At 46.7% G+C, this 27,841-nt stretch overlaps 2 protein-coding genes across 2 annotated transcripts; one reads left to right on the top strand and one right to left on the bottom strand.

Annotated features, from left to right (window-relative positions):
• Nucleotides 1-159: 159 nt before the first annotated feature.
• engl (endoglin, like) lies at nucleotides 160-23,332 on the top strand. Its single transcript, XM_087808355.1, has 13 exons — nucleotides 160-223; nucleotides 312-481; nucleotides 545-848; nucleotides 1,672-1,840; nucleotides 12,880-13,024; nucleotides 13,087-13,282; nucleotides 18,994-19,100; nucleotides 19,236-19,379; nucleotides 22,149-22,208; nucleotides 22,269-22,511; nucleotides 22,553-22,882; nucleotides 22,989-23,170; nucleotides 23,251-23,332. The coding sequence occupies exons 1-13, from the start codon at nucleotides 160-162 to the stop codon at nucleotides 23,330-23,332; spliced, it is 2,196 nt and encodes a 731-aa protein (XP_087664481.1).
• Nucleotides 23,333-24,073: 741 nt separating this feature from the next.
• On the bottom strand, nucleotides 24,074-27,292 carry LOC148064796 (uncharacterized). The gene is made up of 6 exons (XM_087809061.1): nucleotides 27,188-27,292; nucleotides 26,419-26,584; nucleotides 24,942-25,093; nucleotides 24,825-24,881; nucleotides 24,605-24,764; nucleotides 24,074-24,539 (listed from the first exon to the last, which is right to left on the bottom strand). Exons 2-6 carry the CDS (start codon nucleotides 26,552-26,554, stop codon nucleotides 24,313-24,315), a joined length of 732 nt encoding a protein of 243 aa, XP_087665187.1. The 5' UTR covers nucleotides 26,555-26,584; nucleotides 27,188-27,292; the 3' UTR covers nucleotides 24,074-24,312.
• Nucleotides 27,293-27,841: the final 549 nt, after the last annotated feature.

Raw genomic sequence — 27,841 nt, forward strand, 5'->3', positions numbered from 1 at the left:
TGTGTTATTGTCATCACTGTGAGTAAATGTGTTTGTTGTTAACATCACTGAGAGTCAGTGTGTTGTTGTCATATCCCATGTATTTAATGTTAAATCTCATTAAACGATAAATGTTTGTTTCTCTGATCAGGATCAAACCAGTCAACTCTGTAAATCACCATGACGACGACGTCCATGTCAGTCAGATGGACTGTGTTCTGTCTTCTCCTCAGGAGACTCACGGGTGAGATGTTCTGCTTCATATTTGAAGGTTCCTCAGGTCCACTCCTGACCTCTGACCTGTCGTTATATTCTACTCTTGAACGTGACAGCGCTGGAGGACGAGGTGCAGTGCTCAGTGCTGCCAGCAGGGGCGCTACATCCGGTGCGAGCGCTCTTGGAGCGGTTCCAGGCCGGACTAGGATGCGCTGCCCGGGAGAGCGGGGACACGGAGACCCACGTGGTCTCAGCGGGGGGTCGAAAAAACATGTCCGACGATGAGGTGACGAGTCGACTGGACTCATGTCAAGGTCACTTAGAGGTCAACTCATGACGGTGTCCACAGGTGACGCTGGTGTTGAGACACTCGGGTCTGTCTCCGCCCAGGACCGTCCACCTGCTGCTCAGCTCCAGAACCACCACCAGGTGGCGTCTGGACTCCGACGGACTGGACCGCCTGACGATGAAGGTGCTGGTGTCGTCTCCGTCCAGCGTCCGGTCCGACTCCCTGGACCTGAACGTTCGCTCGACTTCTTCGCTGCCCTCACGTCCTCGAGCGCTGCAGCGCTGGACGCTCCAGCACCTCGGAGGTCTGTCCTCCCTGACCCACCTCGCTCAAGGGAACCGGGTCTACATCAGGCTGGGAGAGGGTGAGACACAACACACACTCTTGGAGGGTGAGACACAACACACACACACATGAATAGTCGACAAGAATACACACATTGCCTCGGAGTGACGACAAAAACACTTACATTGACTCGAATTGACACAAACACTCACATTGACTTTTACTGCTGACAAGAACACACAAATTGACTCATAGTGATGACAGCAACACAAACATTGACTTACAGTGATGACAACAACACACACATTGACTTACAGTGATGACAGCAACACAAACTTTGACTTACAGTGATGACAGCAACACAAACATTGACTTACAGTGATGACAACAAAACACACATTGACTCTTAGTGCTGATAACAACACACACATTGACTTACAGTGATGACAACAACACACATTGACACACAGTGATAACAACAACACACACATTGACTCACAGTGATGACAACAACACACACATTGACACACAGTGATAACAACAACACACACATTGACTTACAGTGATGACAGCAACACAAACATTGGCTTACAGTGATGACAACAACACACAAATTGACTCACATTGACGACAACAACACACACGTTGACTTACAGTGATGACAGCAACACAAACATTGACTAACAGTGATGACAACAACACACACATTGACTTACAGTGATAACAACAAAACACACATTGACTCACAGTGTTGACAACAAAACACACATTGACTCACAGTGATGACAACAACACACACATTGACCCACAGTGATGACAGCAACACAAATATTGACACACAGTGACAACAACACACACATTGACTCGAAGGGATGATGGTCAAAACTTGTTTGATGGTTCAGATCCGAGTCTTCCTGCCGTTTGCCGGCTTCAGTCCAACTTCCTGTCTGAGAACCATGTGACCTCTGACCTGCGGCCACAGGAAGTCCTCGGCTGCATCTCTGAAGACGACGGAGACTCGCCTGAGATCCATGTGATCAAGCTGCACTCGGCAGGATCCAGTCTGTGCGGGTGAGAGTCACGACACGAGTCAGAGTCACGACACGAGTCAGAGTCACAACACGAGTCAGAGTCACGACACGAGTCAGAGTCACGACACGAGTCAGAGTCACGACACGAGTCAGAGTCACGACACGAGTCAGAGTCACGACACGAGTCAGAGTCACAACACGAGTCAGAGTCACGACATGAGTCAGAGTCACAACACGAGTCAGAGTCACGACACGAGTCAGAGTCACGACACAAGTCAGAGTCACGACACGAGTGTCAGAGTCACGACACGAGTCAGAGTCACAACACAAGTCAGAGTCACAACACAAGCAGAGTCACAACACAAGTCAGAGTCACAACACAAGCAGAGTCTCGACACAAGTCAGAGTCACGACACAAGTCAGAGTCACAACACAAGTCAGAGTCACAACACAAGCAGAGTCTCGACACAAGTCAGAGTCACGACACAAGTCAGAGTCACGACACAAGTCAGAGTCACGACACGAGTGTCAGAGTCACGAAACAAGTCAGAGTCACGACACGAGTCAGAGTCACGACACGAGTGTCAGAGTCACGACACGAGTCAGAGTCACGACACGAGTCAGAGTCACGACACGAGTCAGAGTCACGACACGAGTCAGAGTCACGACACAAGTCAGAGTCACGACACGAGTGTCAGAGTCACGAAACAAGTCAGAGTCACGACACAAGCAGAGTCACAACACAAGTCAGAGTCACGACACAAGTCAGAGTCACAACACAAGTCAGAGTCACAACACAAGTCAGAGTCACAACACAAGCAGAGTCTCGACACAAGTCAGAGTCACGACACAAGTCAGAGTCACAACACAAGCAGAGTCTCGACACAAGTCAGAGTCTCGACACAAGTCAGAGTCACGACACAAGTCAGAGTCACGACACGAGTGTCAGAGTCACGAAACAAGTCAGAGTCACGACACGAGTCAGAGTCACGACACGAGTGTCAGTGTCACGACACGAGTCAGAGTCACGACACGAGTGTCAGAGTCACGACACGAGTCAGAGTCACGACACGAGTCAGAGTCACGACACGAGTGCCAGAGTCACGACACGAGTCAGAGTCACGACACGAGTGTCAGAGTCACGACACGAGTAAGAGTCACGACACGAGTGTCAGAGTCACGAAACAAGTCAGAGTCACGACACGAGTCAGAGTCACGACACGAGTGTCAGAGTCACAACACAAGTCAGAGTCACGTCACGAGTGTCAGAGTCACGACACAAGTCAGAGTCACGACACAAGTGTCAGAGTCACGAAACAAGTCAGAGTCACAACACAAGTCAGAGTCACGACACGAGTCAGATTCACAACACAAGTGTCAGATTCACAACACAAGTCAGAGTCACGATACAAGTGTCAGAGTCACGAAACAAGTCAGAGTCACAACACAAGTCAGAGTCACAATACAAGTGTCAGAGTCACGAAACAAGTCAGAGTCACAACACGAGTCAGAGTCAATACATGAGTCAGATTCACAACACAAGTGTCAGATTCACAACACAAGTCAGAGTCACGACACAAGTGTCAGAGTCACGAAACAAGTCAGAGTCACGACACAAGTCAGAGTCTCGACACGAGTGCCAGAGTCACAACACAAGTCAGAGTCACAACACAAGTCAGAGTCTCGACACGAGTGCCAGAGTCACGACACAAGTCAGAGTCACGACACGAGTCAGAGTCACGACACAAGTCAGAGTCACGACACAAGTCAGAGTCACGACACGAGTGTCAGAGTCACGAAACAAGTCAGAGTCACGACACGAGTCAGAGTCACGACACGAGTCAGAGTCACGACACGAGTGTCAGAGTCACGACACGAGTCAGAGTCACGACACGAGTGTCAGAGTCACGACACGAGTGTCAGAGTCACGACACGAGTAAGAGTCACGACACGAGTGTCAGAGTCAGGAAACAAGTCAGAGTCACGACACGAGTCAGAGTCACGACACGAGTGTCAGAGTCACAACACAAGTCAGAGTCACGTCACGAGTGTCAGAGTCACGACACAAGTCAGAGTCACGACACAAGTGTCAGAGTCACGAAACAAGTCAGAGTCACAACACAAGTCAGAGTCACAACACAAGTCAGATTCACAACACAAGTGTCAGATTCACAACACAAGTCAGAGTCACGATACAAGTGTCAGAGTCACGAAACAAGTCAGAGTCACAACACAAGTCAGAGTCACAATACAAGTGTCAGAGTCACGAAACAAGTCAGAGTCACAACACGAGTCAGAGTCAATACATGAGTCAGATTCACAACACAAGTGTCAGATTCACAACACAAGTCAGAGTCACGACACAAGTGTCAGAGTCACGAAACAAGTCAGAGTCACGACACAAGTCAGAGTCTCGACACGAGTGCCAGAGTCACAACACAAGTCAGAGTCACAACACAAGTCAGAGTCTCGACACGAGTGCCAGAGTCACGACACAAGTCAGAGTCACGACACGAGTCAGAGTCACGACACAAGTCAGAGTCACGACACAAGTCAGAGTCACGACACGAGTGTCAGAGTCACGAAACAAGTCAGAGTCACGACACGAGTCAGAGTCACGACACGAGTCAGAGTCACGACACGAGTGTCAGAGTCACGACACGAGTCAGAGTCACGACACGAGTGTCAGAGTCACGACACGAGTGTCAGAGTCACGACACGAGTCAGAGTCACGACACGAGTGTCAGAGTCAGGAAACAAGTCAGAGTCACGACACGAGTCAGAGTCACGACACGAGTGTCAGAGTCACAACACAAGTCAGAGTCAAGACACGAGTGTCAGAGTCACAACACAAGTCAGAGTCACGTCACGAGTGTCAGAGTCACGACACAAGTCAGAGTCACGACACAAGTGTCAGAGTCACGAAACAAGTCAGAGTCACAACACAAGTCAGAGTCACGACACGAGTCAGAGTCACGACACAAGTCAGAGTCATGACACAAGTCAGAGTCACGACACAAGTCAGAGTCACGACACAAGTGTCAGAGTCACGAAACAAGTCAGAGTCACAACACAAGTCAGAGTCACGATACAAGTGTCAGAGTCACGAAACAAGTCAGAGTCACAACACGAGTCAGAGTCAATACATGAGTCAGATTCACAACACAAGTGTCAGATTCACAACACAAGTCAGAGTCACGACACAAGTGTCAGAGTCACAAAACAAGTCAGAGTCACAACACAAGTCAGAGTCACGATACAAGTGTCAGAGTCACGAAACAAGTCAGAGTCACAACACGAGTCAGAGTCAATACATGAGTCAGATTCACAACACAAGTGTCAGATTCACAACACAAGTCAGAGTCACGACACAAGTGTCAGAGTCACGAAACAAGTCAGCGTCACGACACAAGTCAGAGTCTCGACACGAGTGCCAGAGTCACGACACGAGTGTCAGAGTCACGACACAAGTGTCAGAGTCACGAAACAAGTCAGAGTCACAACACAAGTCAGAGTCACAACACAAGTCAGAGTCACGACACAAGTCAGAGTCACGACACAAGTCAGAGTCACGACACAAGTGTCAGAGTCACGAAACAAGTCAGAGTCATAACACAAGTCAGAGTCACAACACAAGTCAGAGTCACGACACAAGTCAGAGTCAGGAAACAAGTCAGAGTCACAACACAAGTCAGAGTCACAACACAAGTCAGAGTCTCGACACGAGTGCCAGAGTCACGACACAAGTCAGAGTCAAGACACAAGTCAGAGTCACGAAACAAGTCAGAGTCACAACACAAGTCAGAGTCACAACACAAGTCAGAGTCTCGACACGAGTGTCAGAGTCACGAAACAAGTCAGAGTCACGACACGAGTCAGAGTCACGACACGAGTGTTAGAGTCACGACACGAGTCAGAGTCACGACACGAGTGTCAGAGTCACGAAACAACTCAGAGTCACAACACGAGTCAGAGTCACGACACGAGTGTCAGAGTCACAACACAAGTCAGAGTCACAAAACAAGTCAGAGTCACGACACGAGTGTCAGAGTCACAACACAAGTCAGAGTCACGTCACGAGTGTCAGAGTCACGACACAAGTCAGAGTCACGACACAAGTGTCAGAGTCACGAAACAAGTCAGAGTCACAACACAAGTCAGAGTCACGACACGAGTCAGATTCACAACACAAGTGTCAGATTCACAACACAAGTCAGAGTCACGATACAAGTGTCAGAGTCACGAAACAAGTCAGAGTCACAACACAAGTCAGAGTCACGATACAAGTGTCAGAGTCACGAAACAAGTCAGAGTCACAACACGAGTCAGAGTCAATACATGAGTCAGATTCACAACACAAGTGTCAGATTCACAACACAAGTCAGAGTCACGACACAAGTGTCAGAGTCACGAAACAAGTCAGAGTCACGACACAAGTCAGAGTCTCGACACGAGTGCCAGAGTCACAACACAAGTCAGAGTCACGACACAAGTGTCAGAGTCACGAAACAAGTCAGAGTCACAACACAAGTCAGAGTCACAACACAAGTCAGAGTCACGACACAAGTCAGAGTCACGACACAAGTCAGAGTCACGACACAGGTGTCAGAGTCACGAAACAAGTCAGAGTCACAACACAAGTCAGAGTCACAACACAAGTCAGAGTCACGACACAAGTCAGAGTCACGACACAAGTCAGAGTCACGAAACAAGTCAGAGTCACAACACAAGTCAGAGTCACAACACAAGTCAGAGTCTCGACACGAGTGCCAGAGTCACGACACAAGTCAGAGTCACGACACGAGTCAGAGTCACGACACAAGTCAGAGTCACGACACAAGTCAGAGTCACGACACAAGTGTCAGAGTCACGAAACAAGTCAGAGTCACGACACGAGTCAGAGTCACGACACGAGTGTCAGAGTCACGACACGAGTCAGAGTCACGACACGAGTGTCAGAGTCACGAAACAAGTCAGAGTCACGACACGAGTCAGAGTCACGACACGAGTGTCAGAGTCACAACACAAGTCAGAGTCACAACACAAGTCAGAGTCACGAAACAAGTCAGAGTCACGACACGAGTCAGAGTCACGTCACGAGTGTCAGAGTCACGACACAAGTGTCAGAGTCACGACACGAGTCAGAGTCACAACACAAGTCAGAGTCACGACACGAGTCAGAGTCAATACATGAGTCAGATTCACAACACAAGTGTCAGATTCACAACACAAGTCAGAGTCACGAAACAAGTCAGAGTCACGACACGAGTCAGAGTCACGACACGAGTGTCAGAGTCACGAAACAAGTCAGAGTCCCAACACAAGTCAGAGTCACGATACAAGTGTCAGAGTCACGAAACAAGTCAGAGTCACAACACGAGTCAGAGTCAAGACACGAGTCAGAGTCACGACACGAGTCAGAGTCACAACACGAGTCAGAGACACGAGTCAGAGTCACAACACGAGTCAGAGTCAAGACACGAGTCAGAGTCAAGACACGAGTCAGAGTCACGACACGAGTGTCAGAGTCACGACACGAGTGTCAGAGTCACGACACGAGTCAGAGTCACGACACGAGTCAGAGTCACGACACGAGTCAGAGTCACGACACGAGTGTCAGAGTCACGACATGAGTCAGAGTCACGACACGAGTCAGAGTCACGACACGAGTGTCAGAGTCACGACACGAGTCAGAGTCACAACATGAGTCAGAGTCACGACACGAGTGTCAGAGTCACGACATGAGTCAGAGTCACGACACGAGTCAGAGTCACGACACGAGTCAGAGTCACGACACGAGTGTCAGAGTCACGACACGAGTCAGAGTCACGACATGAGTCAGAGTCACGACACGAGTCAGAGTCACGACACGAGTGTCAGAGTCACGACACGAGTCAGAGTCACAACACGAGTCAGAGTCACGACATGAGTCAGAGTCACGACACGAGTCAGAGTCACGACACGAGTCAGAGTCACGACACGAGTCAGAGTCACGACACGAGTGTCAGAGTCACGACACGAGTCAGAGTCACGACACGAGTCAGAGTCACGACACGAGTCAGAGTCACGACACGAGTCAGAGTCACGACACGAGTCAGAGTCACGACATGAGTCAGAGTCACGACACGAGTCAGAGTCACGACACGAGTCAGAGTCACGACACGAGTCAGAGTCACGACACGAGTCAGAGTCACGACACGAGTCAGAGTCACGACACGAGTGCCAGAGTCACGACACAAGTCAGAGTCACGACACGAGTCAGAGTCACGACACAAGTCAGAGTCACGACACAAGTCAGAGTCACGACACGAGTGTCAGAGTCACGAAACAAGTCAGAGTCACGACACGAGTCAGAGTCACGACACGAGTGTCAGAGTCACGACACGAGTCAGAGTCACAACACAAGTCAGAGTCACAACACAAGTCAGAGTCACAACACAAGTCAGAGTCACAACACAAGTCAGAGTCACAACACAAGTCAGAGTCACGAAACAAGTCAGAGTCACGACACGAGTCAGAGTCACGTCACGAGTGTCAGAGTCACGACACAAGTGTCAGAGTCAAGACACGAGTCAGAGTCACAACACAAGTCAGAGTCACGACACGAGTCAGAGTCAATACATGAGTCAGATTCACAACACAAGTCAGAGTCACGAAACAAGTCAGAGTCACGACACGAGTCAGAGTCACGACACGAGTGTCAGAGTCACGAAACAAGTCAGAGTCACAACACGAGTCAGAGTCACGACACGAGTCAGAGTCAAGACACGAGTCAGAGTCACGACACGAGTCAGAGTCACAACACGAGTCAGAGACACGAGTCAGAGTCACAACACGAGTCAGAGTCAAGACACGAGTCAGAGTCAAGACACGAGTCAGAGTCACGACACGAGTGTCAGAGTCACGACACGAGTGTCAGAGTCACGACACGAGTCAGAGTCACGACACGAGTCAGAGTCACGACACGAGTGTCAGAGTCACGACACGAGTCAGAGTCACGACACGAGTCAGAGTCACGACACGAGTCAGAGTCACGACACGAGTGTCAGAGTCACGACACGAGTCAGAGTCACGACATGAGTCAGAGTCACGACACGAGTGTCAGAGTCACGACACGAGTGTCAGAGTCACGACATGAGTCAGAGTCACGACACGAGTCAGAGTCACGACATGAGTCAGAGTCACGACACGAGTCAGAGTCACGACACGAGTCAGAGTCACGACATGAGTCAGAGTCACGACACGAGTCAGAGTCACGACACGAGTGTCAGAGTCACGACATGAGTCAGAGTCACGACACGAGTCAGAGTCACGACATGAGTCAGGGTCACGACATGAGTCAGAGTCACGACACGAGTCAGAGTCACGACACGAGTGTCAGAGTCACGACACGAGTCAGAGTCACGACATGAGTCAGAGTCACGACACGAGTCAGAGTCACGACACGAGTCAGAGTCACGACACGAGTGTCAGAGTCACGACACGAGTCAGAGTCACGACATGAGTCAGAGTCACGACACGAGTCAGAGTCACGACACGAGTGTCAGAGTCACGACACGAGTCAGAGTCACGACACGAGTGTCAGAGTCACGACACGAGTCAGAGTCACGACATGAGTCAGAGTCACAACACGAGTCAGAGTCACGACACGAGTCAGAGTGACGACACGAGTCAGAGTCACGACACGAGTCAGAGTCACGACACGAGTGTCAGAGTCACGACACGAGTCAGAGTCACGACACGAGTCAGAGTCACGACATGAGTCAGAGTCACGACACGAGTCAGAGTCACGACACGAGTCAGAGTCACGACACGAGTCAGAGTGACGACACGAGTCAGAGTCACGACACGAGTCAGAGTCACGACACGAGTGTCAGAGTCACGACACGAGTCAGAGTCACGACACGAGTCAGAGTCACGACACGAGTCAGAGTCACGACACGAGTGTCAGAGTCACGACACGAGTGCCAGAGTCACGACACGAGTCAGAGTCACGACATGAGTCAGAGTCACGACACGAGTGTCAGAGTCACGACACGAGTGTCAGAGTCACGACACGAGTCAGAGTCACGACATGAGTCAGAGTCACGACATGAGTCAGAGTCACGACACGAGTCAGAGTCACGACATGAGTCAGAGTCACGACACGAGTGTCAGAGTCACGACACGAGTCAGAGTCACGACATGAGTCAGAGTCACGACACGAGTCAGAGTCACGACACGAGTGTCAGAGTCACGACACGAGTCAGAGTCACGACATGAGTCAGAGTCACGACACGAGTCAGAGTCACGACACGAGTCAGAGTCACGACACGAGTCAGAGTCACGACACGAGTCAGAGTCACGACACGAGTCAGAGTCACGACACGAGTCAGAGTCACGACACGAGTCAGAGTCACGACACGAGTCAGAGTCACGACACGAGTGCCAGAGTCACGACACAAGTCAGAGTCACGACACGAGTCAGAGTCACGACACAAGTCAGAGTCACGACACAAGTCAGAGTCACGACACGAGTGTCAGAGTCACGAAACAAGTCAGAGTCACGACACGAGTCAGAGTCACGACACGAGTGTCAGAGTCACGACACGAGTCAGAGTCACAACACAAGTCAGAGTCACAACACAAGTCAGAGTCACAACACAAGTCAGAGTCACAACACAAGTCAGAGTCACAACACAAGTCAGAGTCACAACACAAGTCAGAGTCACGAAACAAGTCAGAGTCACGACACGAGTCAGAGTCACGTCACGAGTGTCAGAGTCACGACACGAGTCAGAGTCACAACACAAGTCAGAGTCACGACACGAGTCAGAGTCCATACATGAGTCAGATTCACAACACAAGTCAGAGTCACGAAACAAGTCAGAGTCACGACACGAGTCAGAGTCACGACACGAGTGTCAGAGTCACGAAACAAGTCAGAGTCACAACACGAGTCAGAGTCACGACACGAGTCAGAGTCAAGACACGAGTCAGAGTCACGACACGAGTCAGAGTCACAACACGAGTCAGAGACACGAGTCAGAGTCACAACACGAGTCAGAGTCAAGACACGAGTCAGAGTCAAGACACGAGTCAGAGTCACGACACGAGTGTCAGAGTCACGACACGAGTGTCAGAGTCACGACACGAGTCAGAGTCACGACACGAGTCAGAGTCACGACACGAGTGTCAGAGTCACGACACGAGTCAGAGTCACGACATGAGTCAGAGTCACGACACGAGTGTCAGAGTCACGACACGAGTGTCAGAGTCACGACATGAGTCAGAGTCACGACACGAGTCAGAGTCACGACATGAGTCAGAGTCACGACACGAGTCAGAGTCACGACACGAGTCAGAGTCACGACATGAGTCAGAGTCACGACACGAGTCAGAGTCACGACACGAGTGTCAGAGTCACGACATGAGTCAGAGTCACGACACGAGTCAGAGTCACGACATGAGTCAGAGTCACGACATGAGTCAGAGTCACGACACGAGTCAGAGTCACGACACGAGTCAGAGTCACGACACGAGTCAGAGTCACGACACGAGTGTCAGAGTCACGACATGAGTCAGAGTCACGACATGAGTCAGAGTCACGACACGAGTCAGAGTCACGACATGAGTCAGAGTCACGACACGAGTCAGAGTCACGACACGAGTGTCAGAGTCACGACACGAGTACCAGAGTCACGACACGAGTCAGAGTCACGACATGAGTCAGAGTCACGACACGAGTCAGAGTCACGACACGAGTCAGAGTCACGACATGAGTCAGAGTCACGACACGAGTCAGAGTCACGACACGAGTGTCAGAGTCACGACACGAGTCAGAGTCACGACATGAGTCAGAGTCACGACACGAGTCAGAGTCACGACACGAGTCAGAGTCACGACATGAGTCAGAGTCACGACACGAGTCAGAGTCACGACACGAGTGTCAGAGTCACGACACGAGTCAGAGTCACGACATGAGTCAGAGTCACGACACGAGTCAGAGTCACGACATGAGTCAGAGTCACGACACGAGTGTCAGAGTCACGACACGAGTCAGAGTCACGACATGAGTCAGAGTCACGACACGAGTCAGAGTCACGACATGAGTCAGAGTCACGACACGAGTCAGAGTCACGACACGAGTCAGAGTCACGACATGAGTCAGAGTCACGACACGAGTCAGAGTCACGACACGAGTCAGAGTCACGACATGAGTCAGAGTCACGACACGAGTCAGAGTCACGACACGAGTCAGAGTCACGACACGAGTCAGAGTCACGACACGAGTCAGAGTCACGACACGAGTCAGAGTCACGACACGAGTCAGAGTCACAACACAAGTCAGAGTCACGACACGAGTCAGAGTCACGACACGAGTCAGAGTCACGACACGAGTCAGAGTCACGACATGAGTCAGAGTCACGACACGAGTCAGAGTCACAACACAAGTCAGAGTCACGACACGAGTCAGAGTCACGACACGAGTCAGAGTCACGACACGAGTCAGAGTCACAACACAAGTCAGAGTCACGACATGAGTCAGAGTCACGACATGAGTCAGAGTCACGACACGAGTCAGAGTCACGACACGAGTGTCAGAGTCACGACATGAGTCAGAGTCACGACATGAGTCAGAGTCACGACACGAGTCAGAGTCACGACACGAGTCAGAGTCACGACACAAGTCAGAGTCACGACACGAGTCAGAGTCACGACACGAGTCAGAGTCACGACACGAGTCAGAGTCACGACACAAGTCAGAGTCACGACACAAGTCAGAGTCACGACACGAGTCAGAGTCACGACACGAGTCAGAGTCACGACACGAGTCAGAGTCACGACACAAGTCAGAGTCACGACACGAGTCAGAGTCACGACACGAGTCAGAGTCACAACACAAGTCAGAGTCACGACACGAGTCAGAGTCACGACACGAGTCAGAGTCACAACACAAGTCAGAGTCACGACACGAGTCAGAGTCACGACACGAGTCAGAGTCACAACACAAGTCAGAGTCACGACACGAGTCAGAGTCACGACACGAGTCAGAGTCACAACACAAGTCAGAGTCACGACCTTCACTGTCGTCCTCAGTTCCCTTCAGGTGGAGGTGAGCGTCTCTCTGCTGCCCCCGCCTGACGCCTCCTCGCAACTTCAGGTGGTCCTGGTGCTCAGCAGCTCGGTGCCGGTCCACTGGGCGATCGCGGCTCCAGGAGTCCGGGGTCGAGTCCTGGTCCACGTGAGCAGCTCTGTGACTCACTTACACGTCATGACTCGTCACTCACGGTGGTCTCTGTCCAGTCCTCCCACAGTGTGTCTCCCCCGCACCCCCCAGAGCCCCACCTGACCCTATCGACCTCTGTGGACCCCGACCTGTCCAGTGTGTCCGACCTGCTCCTCTGGACCAGAGACCACGGCTACCACAAGGTGGCGTCGTACACTGAGGCGAGCCTCGCCAACCGCTTCCTGGTCCAGCTAGCCGGGAGTCAAGACACTGGTGTGTGTGTGAGTCAATGTGTGTTGTTGTCTTCACTGTGAGTCCCTGTGTGTGTTGTTCTCATCACTGTGAGTCCCTGTGTGTTGTTCTCATCACTGTGAGTCAATGTGTGTGTTGTTGTTGTCACTGTAGGTCAATGTGTGTGTTGTTGTCATCACTGTGAGTGGATGTGTGTTGTGTTGTCGACCCTTCATGTTTATGTTTTCAACTCTTCATGTGTGTGTTGTTGTCGACTCTTCATCTGTTTGTGTTGTAGTTGACCCTTCATGTGTGTGTTGTTGTCGACTCTTCATCTGTTTGTGTTGTAGTTGACCCTTCATGTGTGTGTTGCTGTCGACTCTTCATCTGTTTGTGTTGTAGTTGACCCTTCATGTGTGTGTTGTTGTCGACTCTTCATCTGTTTGTGTTGTAGTTGACCCTTCATGTGTGTGTTGTTGTGGACTCTCCATGTGTGTGTTGTTGTCAACTCTTCATCTGTTTGTGTTGTAGTTGACCCTTCATGTGTGTGTTGTAGTTGACCCTTCATGTGTGTGTTGTTGTCAACTCTTCATCTGTTTGTGTTGTAGTTGACCCTTCATGTGTGTGTTGTAGTTGACCCTTCATGTGTGTGTTGTTGTGGACCCTTCATGTGTGTGTTGTTGTGGACTCTTCATGTGTGTGTTGTTGTGGACTCTCCATGTGTGTGTTGTTGTCAACTCTTCATCTGTTTGTGTTGTAGTTGACACTTCATGTGTGTGTTGTGGTCAACTCTTCATGTGTGTGTTGTTGTCGACTCTTCATGTGTGTGTTGTTGTCAACTCTTCATGTGTGTGTTGCTTTCAACTCTTCATGTGTGTGTTGTTGTCAACTCTTCATCTGTTTGTATTGTAGTTGACCCTTCATGTGTGTGTTGTTGTCAATTCTTAATGTGTGTGTTGTTGTCGACTCTTCATGTGTGTGTTGTTGTCGACTCTTCATGTGTGTGTTGTTGTCGACCCTTCATGTGTGTGTTGTTGTCGACTCTTCATGTGTGTGTTGTTGTCAACTCTTCATGTGCGTGTTGCTTTCAGCCCTTCATGTGTGTGTTGTTGTGGACTCTCCATGTGTGTGGTGTTGTCAACTCTTCATGTGTGTGTTGTTGTGGACTCTCCATGTGTGTGGTGTTGTCAACTCTTCATGTGTGTGTGTTGTTGTGGACTCTTCATGTGTGTGTTGTTGTCAACTCTTCATATGTGTGTTGTTGTGGACTCTTCATATGTGTGTTGTTGTGGACACTTCACGTGTGTGTTGTTGTCAACTCTTCATGTGTGTGTTGTTGTGGACTCTTCATATGTGTGTTGTTGTGGACTCTCCATCTGTGTGTTGTGGTCAACTCTTCATGTGTGTGTTGTTGTCGACTCTTCATGTGTGTGTTGTTGTCAACTCTTCATGTGCGTGTTGCTTTCAACTCTTCATGTGTGTGTTGTTGTGGACTCTCCATGTGTGTGGTGTTGTCAACTCTTCATGTGTGTGTGTTGTTGTGGACCCTTCATGTGTGTGTTGTTGTGGACTCTCCATGTGTGTGGTGTTGTCAACTCTTCATGTGTGTGTTGTTGTGGACTCTCCATGTGTGTGGTGTTGTCAACTCTTCATGTGTGTGTGTTGTTGTGGACTCTTCATGTGTGTGTTGTTGTGGACTCTTTATGTGTGTGTTGTTGTCAACTCTTCATGTGTGTGTTGTTGTCAACTCTTCATATGTGTGTTGTTGTGGACTCTTCATATGTGTGTTGTTGTGGACTCTTCACGTGTGTGTTGTTGTGGACTCTTCACGTGTGTGTTGTTGTGGACTCTTCACGTGTGTGTTGTTGTCAACTCTTCATGTATGTGTTGTTGTCAACTCTTCATCTGTTTGTGTTGTAGTTGACCCTTCATGTGTGTGTTGTAGTTGACCCTTCATGTGTGTGTTGTAGTTGACCCTTCATGTGTGTGTTGTTGTGGACTCTCCATGTGTGTGTTGTTGTCAACTCTTCATCTGTTTGTGTTGTAGTTGACCCTTCATGTGTGTGGTGTTGTCAACTCTTCATGTGTGTGTTGTTGTGGACTCTCCATGTGTGTGGTGTTGTCAACTCTTCATGTGTGTGTTGTTGTGGACTCTCCATGTGTGTGGTGTTGTCAACTCTTCATGTGGGTGTGTTGTTGTGGACTCTTCACGTGTGTGTTGTTGTGGACTCTTCACGTGTGTGTTGTTGTCAACTCTTCATGTGTGTGTTGTTGTCAACTCTTCATCTGTTTGTGTTGTAGTTGACCCTTCATGTGTGTGTTGTAGTTGACCCTTCATGTGTGTGTTGTTGTGGACCCTTCATGTGTGTGTTGTTGTGGACTCTTCATGTGTGTGTTGTTGTGGACTCTCCATGTGTGTGTTGTTGTCAACTCTTCATCTGTTTGTGTTGTAGTTGACACTTCATGTGTGTGTTGTGGTCAACTCTTCATGTGTGTGTTGTTGTCGACTCTTCATGTGTGTGTTGTTGTCAACTCTTCATGTGTGTGTTGCTTTCAACTCTTCATGTGTGTGTTGTTGTCAACTCTTCATCTGTTTGTATTGTAGTTGACCCTTCATGTGTGTGTTGTTGTAAATTCTTAATGTGTGTGTTGTTGTCGACTCTTCATGTGTGTGTTGTTGTCGACTCTTCATGTGTGTGTTGTTGTCGACCCTTCATGTGTGTGTTGTTGTCGACTCTTCATGTGTGTGTTGTTGTCAACTCTTCATGTGCGTGTTGCTTTCAGCCCTTCATGTGTGTGTTGTTGTGGACTCTCCATGTGTGTGGTGTTGTCAACTCTTCATGTGTGTGTTGTTGTGGACTCTCCATGTGTGTGGTGTTGTCAACTCTTCATGTGTGTGTGTTGTTGTGGACTCTTCATGTGTGTGTTGTTGTCAACTCTTCATATGTGTGTTGTTGTGGACTCTTCATATGTGTGTTGTTGTGGACACTTCACGTGTGTGTTGTTGTGGACTCTTCACGTGTGTGTTGTTGTCAACTCTTCATGTGTGTGTTGTTGTGGACTCTTCATATGTGTGTTGTTGTGGACTCTCCATCTGTGTGTTGTGGTCAACTCTTCATGTGTGTGTTGTTGTCGACTCTTCATGTGTGTGTTGTTGTCAACTCTTCATGTGCGTGTTGCTTTCAACTCTTCATGTGTGTGTTGTTGTGGACTCTCCATGTGTGTGGTGTTGTCAACTCTTCATGTGTGTGTGTTGTTGTGGACCCTTCATGTGTGTGTTGTTGTGGACTCTCCATGTGTGTGGTGTTGTCAACTCTTCATGTGTGTGTTGTTGTGGACTCTCCATGTGTGTGGTGTTGTCAACTCTTCATGTGTGTGTGTTGTTGTGGACTCTTCATGTGTGTGTTGTTGTGGACTCTTTATGTGTGTGTTGTTGTCAACTCTTCATGTGTGTGTTGTTGTCAACTCTTCATATGTGTGTTGTTGTGGACTCTTCATATGTGTGTTGTTGTGGACTCTTCACGTGTGTGTTGTTGTGGACTCTTCACGTGTGTGTTGTTGTGGACTCTTCACGTGTGTGTTGTTGTCAACTCTTCATGTATGTGTTGTTGTCAACTCTTCATCTGTTTGTGTTGTAGTTGACCCTTCATGTGTGTGTTGTAGTTGACCCTTCATGTGTGTGTTGTAGTTGACCCTTCATGTGTGTGTTGTTGTGGACTCTCCATGTGTGTGTTGTTGTCAACTCTTCATCTGTTTGTGTTGTAGTTGACCCTTCATGTGTGTGGTGTTGTCAACTCTTCATGTGTGTGTTGTTGTGGACTCTCCATGTGTGTGGTGTTGTCAACTCTTCATGTGTGTGTTGTTGTGGACTCTCCATGTGTGTGGTGTTGTCAACTCTTCATGTGGGTGTGTTGTTGTGGACTCTTCACGTGTGTGTTGTTGTGGACTCTTCACGTGTGTGTTGTTGTCAACTCTTCATGTGTGTGTTGTTGTCAACTCTTCATCTGTTTGTGTTGTAGTTGACCCTTCATGTGTGTGTTGTTGTCGACCCTTCATGTGTGTGTTGTTGTCGACTCTTCATGTGTGTGTTGTTGTCGACTCTTCATGTGCGTGTTGCTTTCAACCCTTCGTGTGTGTTGTTGTGGACTCTCCATGTGTGTGGTGTTGTCAACTCTTCATGTGTGTGTTGTTGTGGACTCTCCATGTGTGTGGTGTTGTCAACTCTTCATGTGTGTGTTGTTGTGGACTCTCCATGTGTGTGGTGTTGTCAACTCTTCATGTGTGTGTGTTGTTGTGGACTCTTCATGTGTGTGTTGTTGTCAACTCTTCATATGTGTGTTGTTGTGGACTCTTCATATGTGTGTTGTTGTGGACACTTCACGTGTGTGTTGTTGTGGACTCTTCACGTGTGTGTTGTTGTCAACTCTTCATGTGTGTGTTGTTGTGGACTCTTCATATGTGTGTTGTTGTGGACTCTCCATCTGTGTGTTGTGGTCAACTCTTCATGTGTGTGTTGTTGTCGACTCTTCATGTGTGTGTTGTTGTCAACTCTTCATGTGCGTGTTGCTTTCAACTCTTCATGTGTGTGTTGTTGTGGACTCTCCATGTGTGTGGTGTTGTCAACTCTTCATGTGTGTGTGTTGTTGTGGACCCTTCATGTGTGTGTTGTTGTGGACTCTCCATGTGTGTGGTGTTGTCAACTCTTCATGTGTGTGTTGTTGTGGACTCTCCATGTGTGTGGTGTTGTCAACTCTTCATGTGTGTGTGTTGTTGTGGACTCTTCATGTGTGTGTTGTTGTGGACTCTTTATGTGTGTGTTGTTGTCAACTCTTCATGTGTGTGTTGTTGTCAACTCTTCATATGTGTGTTGTTGTCAACTCTTCATATGTGTGTTGTTGTGGACTCTTCACGTGTGTGTTGTTGTGGACTCTTCACGTGTGTGTTGTTGTCAACTCTTCATATGTGTGTTGTTGTGGACTCTTCACGTGTGTGTTGTTGTCAACTCTTCATGTGTGTGTTGTTGTCAACTCTTCATATGTGTGTTGTTGTGGACTCTTCATATGTGTGTAGTTGTGGAATCTTCACGTGTGTGTTGTTGTGGACTCTTCACGTGTGTGTTGTTGTCAACTCTTCATGTGTGTGTTGTTGTGGACTCTTCATGTGTGTGTTGTTGTCAACTCTTCAAGTGTGTGTTGTTGTGGACTCTTCTTATGCGTGTTGTTGTCGACTCTTCATGTGTGTGTTGTTGTCAACTCTTCATGTGTGTGTGTTGTTGTGGACTCTTCATGTGTGTGTGTGTTGTTGTGGACTCTTCACGTGTGTGTTTTTGTCAACTCTTCATGTGTGTGTGTTTTTGTCAACTCTTCATGTGTGTGTGTTGTTGTGGACTCTTCATGTGTGTGTTGTTGTCAACTCTTCATGTGTGTGTTGTTGTGGACTCTTCATGTGTGTGTTGTTGTCAACTCTTCATGTGTGTGTTGTTGTGGACTCTTCATGTGTGTGTTGTTGTCAACTCTTCATGTGTGTGTGTTGTTGTGGACCCTTCATGTGTGTGTGTTGTTGTGGACTCTTCATATGTGTGTGTTGTTGTGGACTCTTCATATGTGTGTGTTGTTGTGGACTCTTCATATGTGTGTGTTGTTGTGGACTCTTCATATGTGTGTGTTGTTGTGGACTCTTCATGTGTGTGTTGTTGTCAACTCTTCATGTGTGTGTGTTGTTGTGGACTCTTCACGTGTGTGTTGTGTCTTCAGAGGACGTGTGGAGTGTCGGCGAGCGTCAGAGTGTGCGACAGCAGAGGTTGTCGGTCCAGTGTGAGGACGGTCGTCTCAGCGTGATGATGGACGCCGCAGTCCTGCAGGTCTTCACACTTCACTGCTCACATTCCTGACATGACGCTCGAGTCACAAGACTTCACTCACAGAACCTCTCACCAGCTCAGTCCTCCATCAGAGACCTGGAGCGGAGCCAGTCTCACGGTTCTGCTCTTCCCCAGAGTTTGTCCGTGTCCGTGGTGACGCTGCAGGACCCGGCGTGTCGGGCTCAGTCCAACGGACGCCACTTCCTGTTGGTGTTTCCAGTCATTTCCTGTGGAACTGAAGGATCCATGCAGGCCGGGTCGGTCCAGTACCAGAACACGGTGAGACAAGATCCTCTGGAGAATTGACGTGGCACTGGACTTAAGACCTAACGCAGGAGTATACTTGACCCTTGACTTAGGACTTGACCCACAACTCAACTCGACTTTAACATGACTTGACTTAAGATGCAATTTGGGACTTGATTCAAGACTTGACTGAAGATCCTACTCAAGACTCGCTTCAGGACTTGAGTAACAATGTCATGGTGCGGAAGGAAACCCAGGAGCAGAAAGTGTTCGTCAAACTTGACAGTTTTATTAGGAGCAGGCAGAGGATCGTCACAGGTAATCCAGGAATATACAGCAAACAGGTACGATATCCAAACAACAGGTCAAGGTCACAGGCAGGCAGAAAAACGAGAAAACGTACCAGGGTCAAAACCAGGAAGGCTAAACAATCTTGACTATACTTGAGTCTATAACGTGAAACACGAACTAGACAAAAACAGGACAACAAGTGTGACGAACCGACAAAGACTGAGGGAGAGTGAACAGAATAAGATGCTGCCAGCAATCAGTGGCAGCTGTGGAGCAGAAGAACACAAGACAGGTGGAGACAATAACAATCAGCAGGAGACCACAAGACAGGTGAAGACAATAACTAATCAGCAGGAGAACACAAGACCAGGTGAAGACAATAACTAATCAGCAGGAGGACACAAGACCAGGTGAAGACAATAACTAATCAGCAGGAGAACACAAGGCAGGTGAAGACAATAACTAATCAGCAGGAGAACACAAGACAGGTGAAGACAATAACTAATCAGCAGGAGGACACAAGACAGGTGAAGACAATAACAATCAGCAGGAGAACACAAGACCAGGTGAAGACAATAACAATCAGCAGGAGAACACAAGACAGGTGAAGATAATAACTAATCAGCAGGAGAACACAAGACAGGTGAAGACAATAACTAATCAGCAGGAGGACACAAGACAGGTGAAGACAATAACAATCAGCAGGAGAACACAAGACCAGGTGAGGACAATAACAATCAGCAGGAGAACACAAGACAGGTGAAGATAATAACTAATCAGCAGGAGAACACAAGACAGGTGAAGATAATAACTAATCAGCAGGAGAACACAAGACTAGGTGAAGACAATAACTAATCAGCAGGAGAACACAAGACAGGTGAAGATAATAACTAATCAGCAGGAGAACACAAGACCCAGTGAAGACAATAACAATCAGCAGGAGAACACAAGACAGGTGAAGACAATAACAATCAGCAGGAGAACACAAGACAGGTGAAGACAATAACAATCAGCAGGAGAAAACAAGACAGGTGAAGACAATAACAATCAGCAGGAGAACACAAGACCAGGTGAAGACAACAACAATCAGCAGGAGAACACAAGACCAGGTGAAGACAATAACAATCAGCAGGAGAACACAAGACAGGTGAAGATAATAACTAATCAGCAGGAGAACACAAGACAGGTGAAGACAATAACTAATCAGCAGGAGGACACAAGACAGGTGAAGACAATAACAATCAGCAGGAGAACACAAGACCAGGTGAAGACAATAACAATCAGCAGGAGAACACAAGACAGGTGAAGATAATAACTAATCAGCAGGAGAACACAAGACAGGTGAAGATAATAACTAATCAGCAGGAGAACACAAGACTAGGTGAAGACAATAACTAATCAGCAGGAGAACACAAGACAGGTGAAGATAATAACTAATCAGCAGGAGAACACAAGACCAGGTGAAGACAATAACAATCAGCAGGAGAACACAAGACAGGTGAAGACAATAACAATCAGCAGGAGAACACAAGACAGGTGAAGACAATAACAATCAGCAGGAGAACACAAGACAGGTGAAGACAATAACAATCAGCAGGAGAACACAAGACCAGGTGAAGACAACAACAATCAGCAGGAGAACACAAGACAGGTGAAGACAATAACAATCAGCAGGAGAACACAAGACAGGTGAAGACAATAACAATCAGCAGGAGAACACAAGACAGGTGAAGACAGTAACAATCAGCAGGAGAACACAAGACCAGGTGAAGACAATAACAATCAGCAGGAGAACACAAGACCAGGTGAAGACAATAACAATCAGCAGGAGAACACAAGACAGGTGAAGACAATAACAATCGGCAGGGGGAGGGACCGGAAAGGAAACTCAAAGACACAGAAGGGAGCAGGTTTCAAAATAAAAACAGGAAACACCAAGAAAGACACACGAGACATAACAAACGAATTGACCTAAGCCGGGACCTTGGACTCAACGAAAGGACTCTACTCACGACTGCTATCAAGACTTAACACTTGACTTAACGCTCAACTCGGGATTTGACTTAGGACTTGACTCGACACTCGACTTAAGACTTGAATCAGGACTTGACTCGACACTCGTCTTAAGACTTGACTTGACTCATGACTTGACACAACACTCGACTTAAGACTTGAATCAGGACTTCACTTGACACTCGACTTAAGACCTGACTCACGATTTTTCTCAACTTAAGACTTGACTCATGACTTGACACAACACTCGACTTAAGACTTGAATCAGGACTTGACTCAACACCAGACTTAAGACTTGACTTAGGACTTGACTAGACACTCAAGTTAAGACTTGACTTGAGGATCGACTCAGGATCTTAACAGTCGGCTAAAGACATGATTCAGGACTTGAAACTCGACTAGTCTCAGGACTTCACTGGCCGACGTTAAGAGTCTATTCTGTTGTTTGTTTCAGTCATACATGTTTTTCGGGAATTGAACCAACAACTGCCGTTGCAGGTTTTGCTGTGGAGGGACGACCCCAGGACCAAGAGGTCATCTAGTCCTCTGAGTGTTGCTGTGAGTGCGTCTGCTTGTTGTGGGTCCGTACAAGTCGCCTCATGTGCGTTGTGCGTCCAGTTCACCTGCACCGCTCCCTACCCTGGGCCCCCGGCTCACTGGGACGAGGACGGCGACGAGGACCTGCAGCCCGGAGACCTCACCCTCTGGTCACCACCTGGTCCTGGACCCAGACCCGGGCCTGGACTCCACCTGGATCTCTTCGCCTCGGAGAGTTTCGAGCGGCGACACTCGGAGCCGTGCGTGGTCGCCCCGGGTCACAGGGTCTACGTCCAGGTGGGTCACACGATCTCACCCGCCCAGGTGAGTCGACCGCTTGACGACTCGCCCTCGACTCCCCGCAGGTGTCGGTGACGGGTCGCGTCGATTCGGCGGAGGTGGAGTCCTGCGTCGTCTCGCCTCACCCTGACCCCAAACTGGACCCTGTGTGGGACCTCATCAGACAGGGGTGTTCTGTGGACCCCACTCTGGAGGAAGAGGGGGAGGGGGAGGAGGAGGAGGGGAGGAGGGTGAGGTTCAGCTTCGGACTCCCGTCCCTCTTCGACGACCCGCTTCAGTTCCTGCACTGCCGCCTGCAGCTGTGCGGGTCTGAGGAGGAGGTCCTGGGTCGAGCCCAGGAGGACGAGGACTGTCACGGGGGGCGACTCCGCCCGCTGGTGTCTTCCGAACACAAGGTAGCGAAGAAATATTCAACCTCTCGGAAAACTTTCACAACACACAGCTTGTGTACTCGTTGCCGTGGCGACCGCGGTCATCCTGACCCGTGGCTCTTGTGTCCAGTCTGGGTGTGAAACCAGGATCCTGTCCAGCACCCTGGTGGTCAGCGAGCCCGGCAGGTGGGAACCGCAGCGCTCCGGACGGAGGGGACAGTGGGAGGAGGACGAGTGGGTCAGAACCGGGTCGCTGGTGGGGGTCGTGTCGGCGGCGTTCCTGCTGGGCGTCGGCCTGATGGTGGCGCTGTGGTGCAGCTGCAGTCGTGCAGGTGAGTGTGTGTGTGTGTGTGTGTGTGTGTCCTGGATCTTGACGTGTGGAATGTCTCAAGGTGCCGACTCGGTCTGGGTTCTGCCCCGAACAAGGAGGTGAAAGAAACTCCAGACTCTCCCCCCTCAGGTCACCTCGGGTAAGACGAGCAGCTGTCAATCATCTCGCCCGCTTCATCTCATCTCAGGACTTCCTGCAAACTCAGCAGCTTCTCGTTGTTTACGCCTCGTTCTCAAATCTCTCCAGGATCGTTCACTGAGCCAAACACTTGGGTTTTTGTTTGACTTTTCATTTATTTCACTGTGATTCGTTTGGTTCAAAAATCTCACTCATGTTTCGATTTTCTCATGTTTTTATCGACTCATCATTTTGTTTATAAACTGTTTTATCACTAATATGAGTTTTTAAACGGCAGTAGGAAATGTAATTCTTTATATATATATATATATATATATATATATATATATATATATATATATATATATATATATACACACAGAGAATATATATGTTTGCATATTTTTGTTTATTTTGTTTATTGTTTGATCATTATTTTACATTGTATTGTTATTTGTATCTGGTTTTGTGTATTGTTGTATTTTGATCGTTGTTTTATATAATAAAATAACAATAAATATATTAATAAACCAAAATACACATTCAACTTCAATATATGACAACTGAACTATATATCTTTTCACATCATTTATTAATAAGTAAGTAAGTAAGTAATTTTTATTTGTAAAGCGCTTCTCCAGACCAGGGTCACAAAGCGCTTAAACAATCAAAACAATATTCAATAAAATATATACTTTAAAGATCAAGTTAAAACTGATAACACAACAGGAGTTCCAGAAAATCAAGGAAAAGCTTGAACAAATAAAAACGTCTTAAGATGTTTCTTAAAGGAGTCAGTATCAATGATTCATATTCCATCCATTTTATATTATATTTATTGATCTGCTATTTCAAAATAACGTTTTCTAGTGATAAATGTATCCTTGTTATCATCACAAATGTTATTATCACTTTAATAATAAACATAATGAATCAATTTTAAAAGAAAGTAAATGAGTTTCTCTTGTTTAAAAACTCGTTCATTCAAATGTATATTTTCAAAATCTTAGATCTTAAATCTCATGACGGCTTCTCTGCCGGTCTGCGCGTGCACGTCCCTGTAGCAGCAGTAGTCCTCCAGGTGGCGCTGCAGATCAGTCCTGCGCTGGAAGTTGAGCTGGCAGCGCTTGCACGAGAAGGGCCTGTAGCTGTTGTGCTTCCTGCAGTGCGTGATGAGGTTCGAGCTCTGGCTGAATCCTTTCCCGCACACCTGGCACACGTGCGGCTTCTCACCTGCGCCGGGAACCCGGATGTTCATTGATTCATGCGAACCTTCTGACGTCACCGACGTCACTCACCTGTGTGTATGAAGGTGTGCTTCTTCATGTCGGACTTCTGGTGGAACCTCTTGCCGCAGTACTGGCACGGGTGCGGCCTCGTGTCCGAGTGGATGAGCAGGTGCGTGGACAAGGTGGACGCGCGCTTGAAGCTCTTCCCGCACACGTGACACCCGAAGTTCTGAGAGCAGCAGAGAACCAGACGGTGATGGCATCATGCTGGGTTTACGGGTTTTTTTACCTTCGTCTTGACGTCACTGGTGGAGGGCTGCAGGAGCACACCTGGAGGAGGCGCCACCTGGTGGAGAGTCTCGTGGTCACGTGATGGATTCTTGAGTCTATTTTTAAACTGTGGTACCTTCTCTGACAGCGGGCGCGGGTTCAACCCGGATTTGAGGTCGATCATGTTCACGAGGAGGACCACGAGTCGCTCCAGTTCCCGCTCTCTCTCAGACACCTGGTTCTGGTCGGTCCAGTCGAGGCGAGCGAGTCCGGACCTGGAATGAACGGCTGGAGAACACAGTTGACATGATTCGTAAATTTAAAAAAAAGTAATTTTAATTACATATTCTCTTGTGTGTTCTTTAACGTGTGACAAATGTGGATATTTATAAAAAACAACTTATTTTTATTTTATTTTAGTCTCATTACGGCGTTAACTTTTATTTTGAAGGCGGCCGCCACTTCCGGTCTTTAATTCGGTGCAACTTAAAACTAATACAATTGAGTGTATTCGTGTCAAACTCCTCAACATAGACGACGTTTTGCAAATGTAGGAACAAGGTTTGTAAATTTATTATTTTCCGAGATTTAAAATAAATCATTTTTTAAACACATTCGATTTATTTGTGACTCAAGTTGTTGTTAGTAAATGTAGCTCAATGCTACGTTAGCTTCTGCTAAAAACATCTAGCGATAATACATATATGAAAATAACTGTAAATTATCCAAAAGTAATGTTATAATTAAATGTATATTTGTCTTATTGTTCTTAATACTTTCAATATTTTAAAAATAGTTTGTAAATAAATGACTAACAACACACACACAATGCTACGTTAGCTTCTGCTAAAATCATTTAGCAACAATACATATATGGAAATAACTGTAAAATATCCAAAAATAATTTAATGATAAAACAAATACTTGTCTAATTGTTCTTAATTCTTTCAATATTTTAAAAATAGTTTGTAAATAAATGACTAACAACACACACAATGCTACGTTAGCTTCTGCTAAAAACATTAGCAACAATACATATATGGAAATACCTGTAAAATATCCAAAAATAATGTAATGATAAAACAAATTCTTGTCTAATTGTTCTTAATTCTTTCAATATTTTAAAAATAGTTTGTAAATAAATGACTAACAACACACACAATGCTACGTTAGCTTCTGCTAAAAACATTAGCAATAATACATATATGGAAATAACTGTAAAATATCCCAAAATAATGTAATAATAAAACAAATACTTGTCTAATTGTTCTTAATTCTTTCAATATTTTAAAAATAGTTTGTAAATAAATGACTAACAACACACACAATGCTACGTTAGCTTCTGCTAAAAATATCTAGCGATAATGCATATATGGAAATTACTGTAAATGTATCCAAAAATAATGTAATAATAAAATATATATTTGTGTAATTGTTCTTAATACTTTCAATATATTAAAAAAATAGTTTGTAAATTGACCAACAACACACACACATTTAGTCTTTATAAATAAATATAATTAATTTAATTAATTTAATGTCTGACATAACAAATATCTGAAAAAATATGTATATCATGAGTTTTATGACTATTATTTTCAAGTGTTGTTTACCCGAGTCATCGTCAGACTTCTGTGTTGTCTTCTTCTCCGTGTGTGTGTCTCTCCTGCCGCCGTGTTTGTGTGTCTTCATCTCCAAGTTGTGTTTCTGACGCAGACGTTTGTTTCTGACCAGGAAGGATCGCGGCATGTTTGCAGCGAGGAGCGTCTGCAGAGGTTTCTGGAAAAAGAACGAAGATGCAGCGACGACACCTGCCAGTGAGTCTTCAGTTGGATTTTTACCACTTGAGGTTTTCCTACGTTGAAGATAAAGCACCTGCACAGCACACGACCTTTGGAGGTTCAGTTACAATATTCACCACTTGTTACCAATAGTGTCAACGATAAATCCTGTTTTAACACAAACTTTCTTGTGACAAAAACAAGTTTATTTTTTGTTACTTAATAACTGGCATTTTAGTTTTTTTTTACAAAATAAAATAAAACCCAATAATAATCTATGTCAATCTAATATTTAATTCTTGATCATATTAAGTTGTTTTTGTAAACCATGAAAACAAACCAATAATTAAAACTTTTCCAAAATGTGATTAAATACATTTAGTTATGATTTCAAGCTAAAATAAGTATTTAAACTAGTAAACTAATAAATAATTATTTAAAAACAATTGGAAATAGTCTCAGATTATTGTCAATCCTGGAATTAAAAGTATTATTAAGTTATTACATTTAGCAGTGGATGTTTCACAAGTGATAATAAAGCAGTTTGTAGCTAATGAAGAGATTAAAACTCTGTAAAAGAGTTCACGGCTGTTGTTCTTACCTGCAGTCGAGCGAGTCGGCAGCATCTGTCGTGAACTCGTTGATGTTTCGAGATAGAAAACGGCTTCCTGAGGATGACGAGGATGAACGATGGCTTTGAAAAAAAACACATCGACCAACAGCGTCGCTTCTTAGGACAGTCGGATGAAAAGATGTTGAACAGAAAATACAACAAAAGTAAAGATTTTATTTGCAGAATTCAGTTTTTAAGAATGTTTTTGGTTTTTTAACAGTAATAACTATTAATAAATGTACTTGTATTTGTTTGTTTTTCATCTCTACGATGAACACAACTGTTTTATTTCAACTCAAACAAACATCTGATGGTAAATAAACTCTTGAATCTGTCTGTTAGAAACTTTAACCTCAGATTGAAATCATCTCTGAAGCAGGAGTTTGCGTTGACAGTGAGTTTGAGCTCGACTTGTTGTGCACCAACCGACGCGCTGGTTGTGTGTGGGTGCTGTGGTTGGGGGTCCGGTTCCCCCCGGAGCAGACGAGAGGTACCAGCGTGAGCCGGTGGGTTCTTGCTCGTGTGCAGCGTTTCCCTGAAGCTTCTTTCAAGGAAACAAGACAAGGAGTGTTTTTTAAGAGTCACTGAGACATCATAATAACAGGGCAATTAAATTAAACAATAAAATAATAAATACTAATA

This window comes from Callionymus lyra, chromosome 15 (genome assembly GCF_982586985.1).
Source record: "Callionymus lyra chromosome 15, fCalLyr1.hap1.1, whole genome shotgun sequence".
Classification (NCBI taxonomy): domain Eukaryota; kingdom Metazoa; phylum Chordata; class Actinopteri; order Syngnathiformes; family Callionymidae; genus Callionymus; species Callionymus lyra.

Excerpts from the sequence above, each read along its gene's own strand:
- engl (XM_087808355.1), top strand. The coding sequence starts at position 160 with ATGACGACGACGTCCATGTCAGTCAGATGGACTGTGTTCTGTCTTCTC. Across the intron at positions 224-311 it reads TCTCCTCAGGAGACTCACGG|CGCTGGAGGACGAGGTGCAG; the intron begins GTGAGATGTTCT and ends TGAACGTGACAG. Across the intron at positions 19,380-22,148 it reads CGGTCCAGTACCAGAACACG|GTTTTGCTGTGGAGGGACGA; the intron begins GTGAGACAAGAT and ends CTGCCGTTGCAG.
- LOC148064796 (XM_087809061.1), bottom strand. The coding sequence starts at position 26,554 with ATGCCGCGATCCTTCCTGGTCAGAAACAAACGTCTGCGTCAGAAACAC. Across the intron at positions 24,765-24,824 it reads CCAGTGACGTCAAGACGAAG|AACTTCGGGTGTCACGTGTG; the intron begins GTAAAAAAACCC and ends TGCTGCTCTCAG. Across the intron at positions 24,540-24,604 it reads GCACACCTTCATACACACAG|GTGAGAAGCCGCACGTGTGC; the intron begins GTGAGTGACGTC and ends TTCCCGGCGCAG.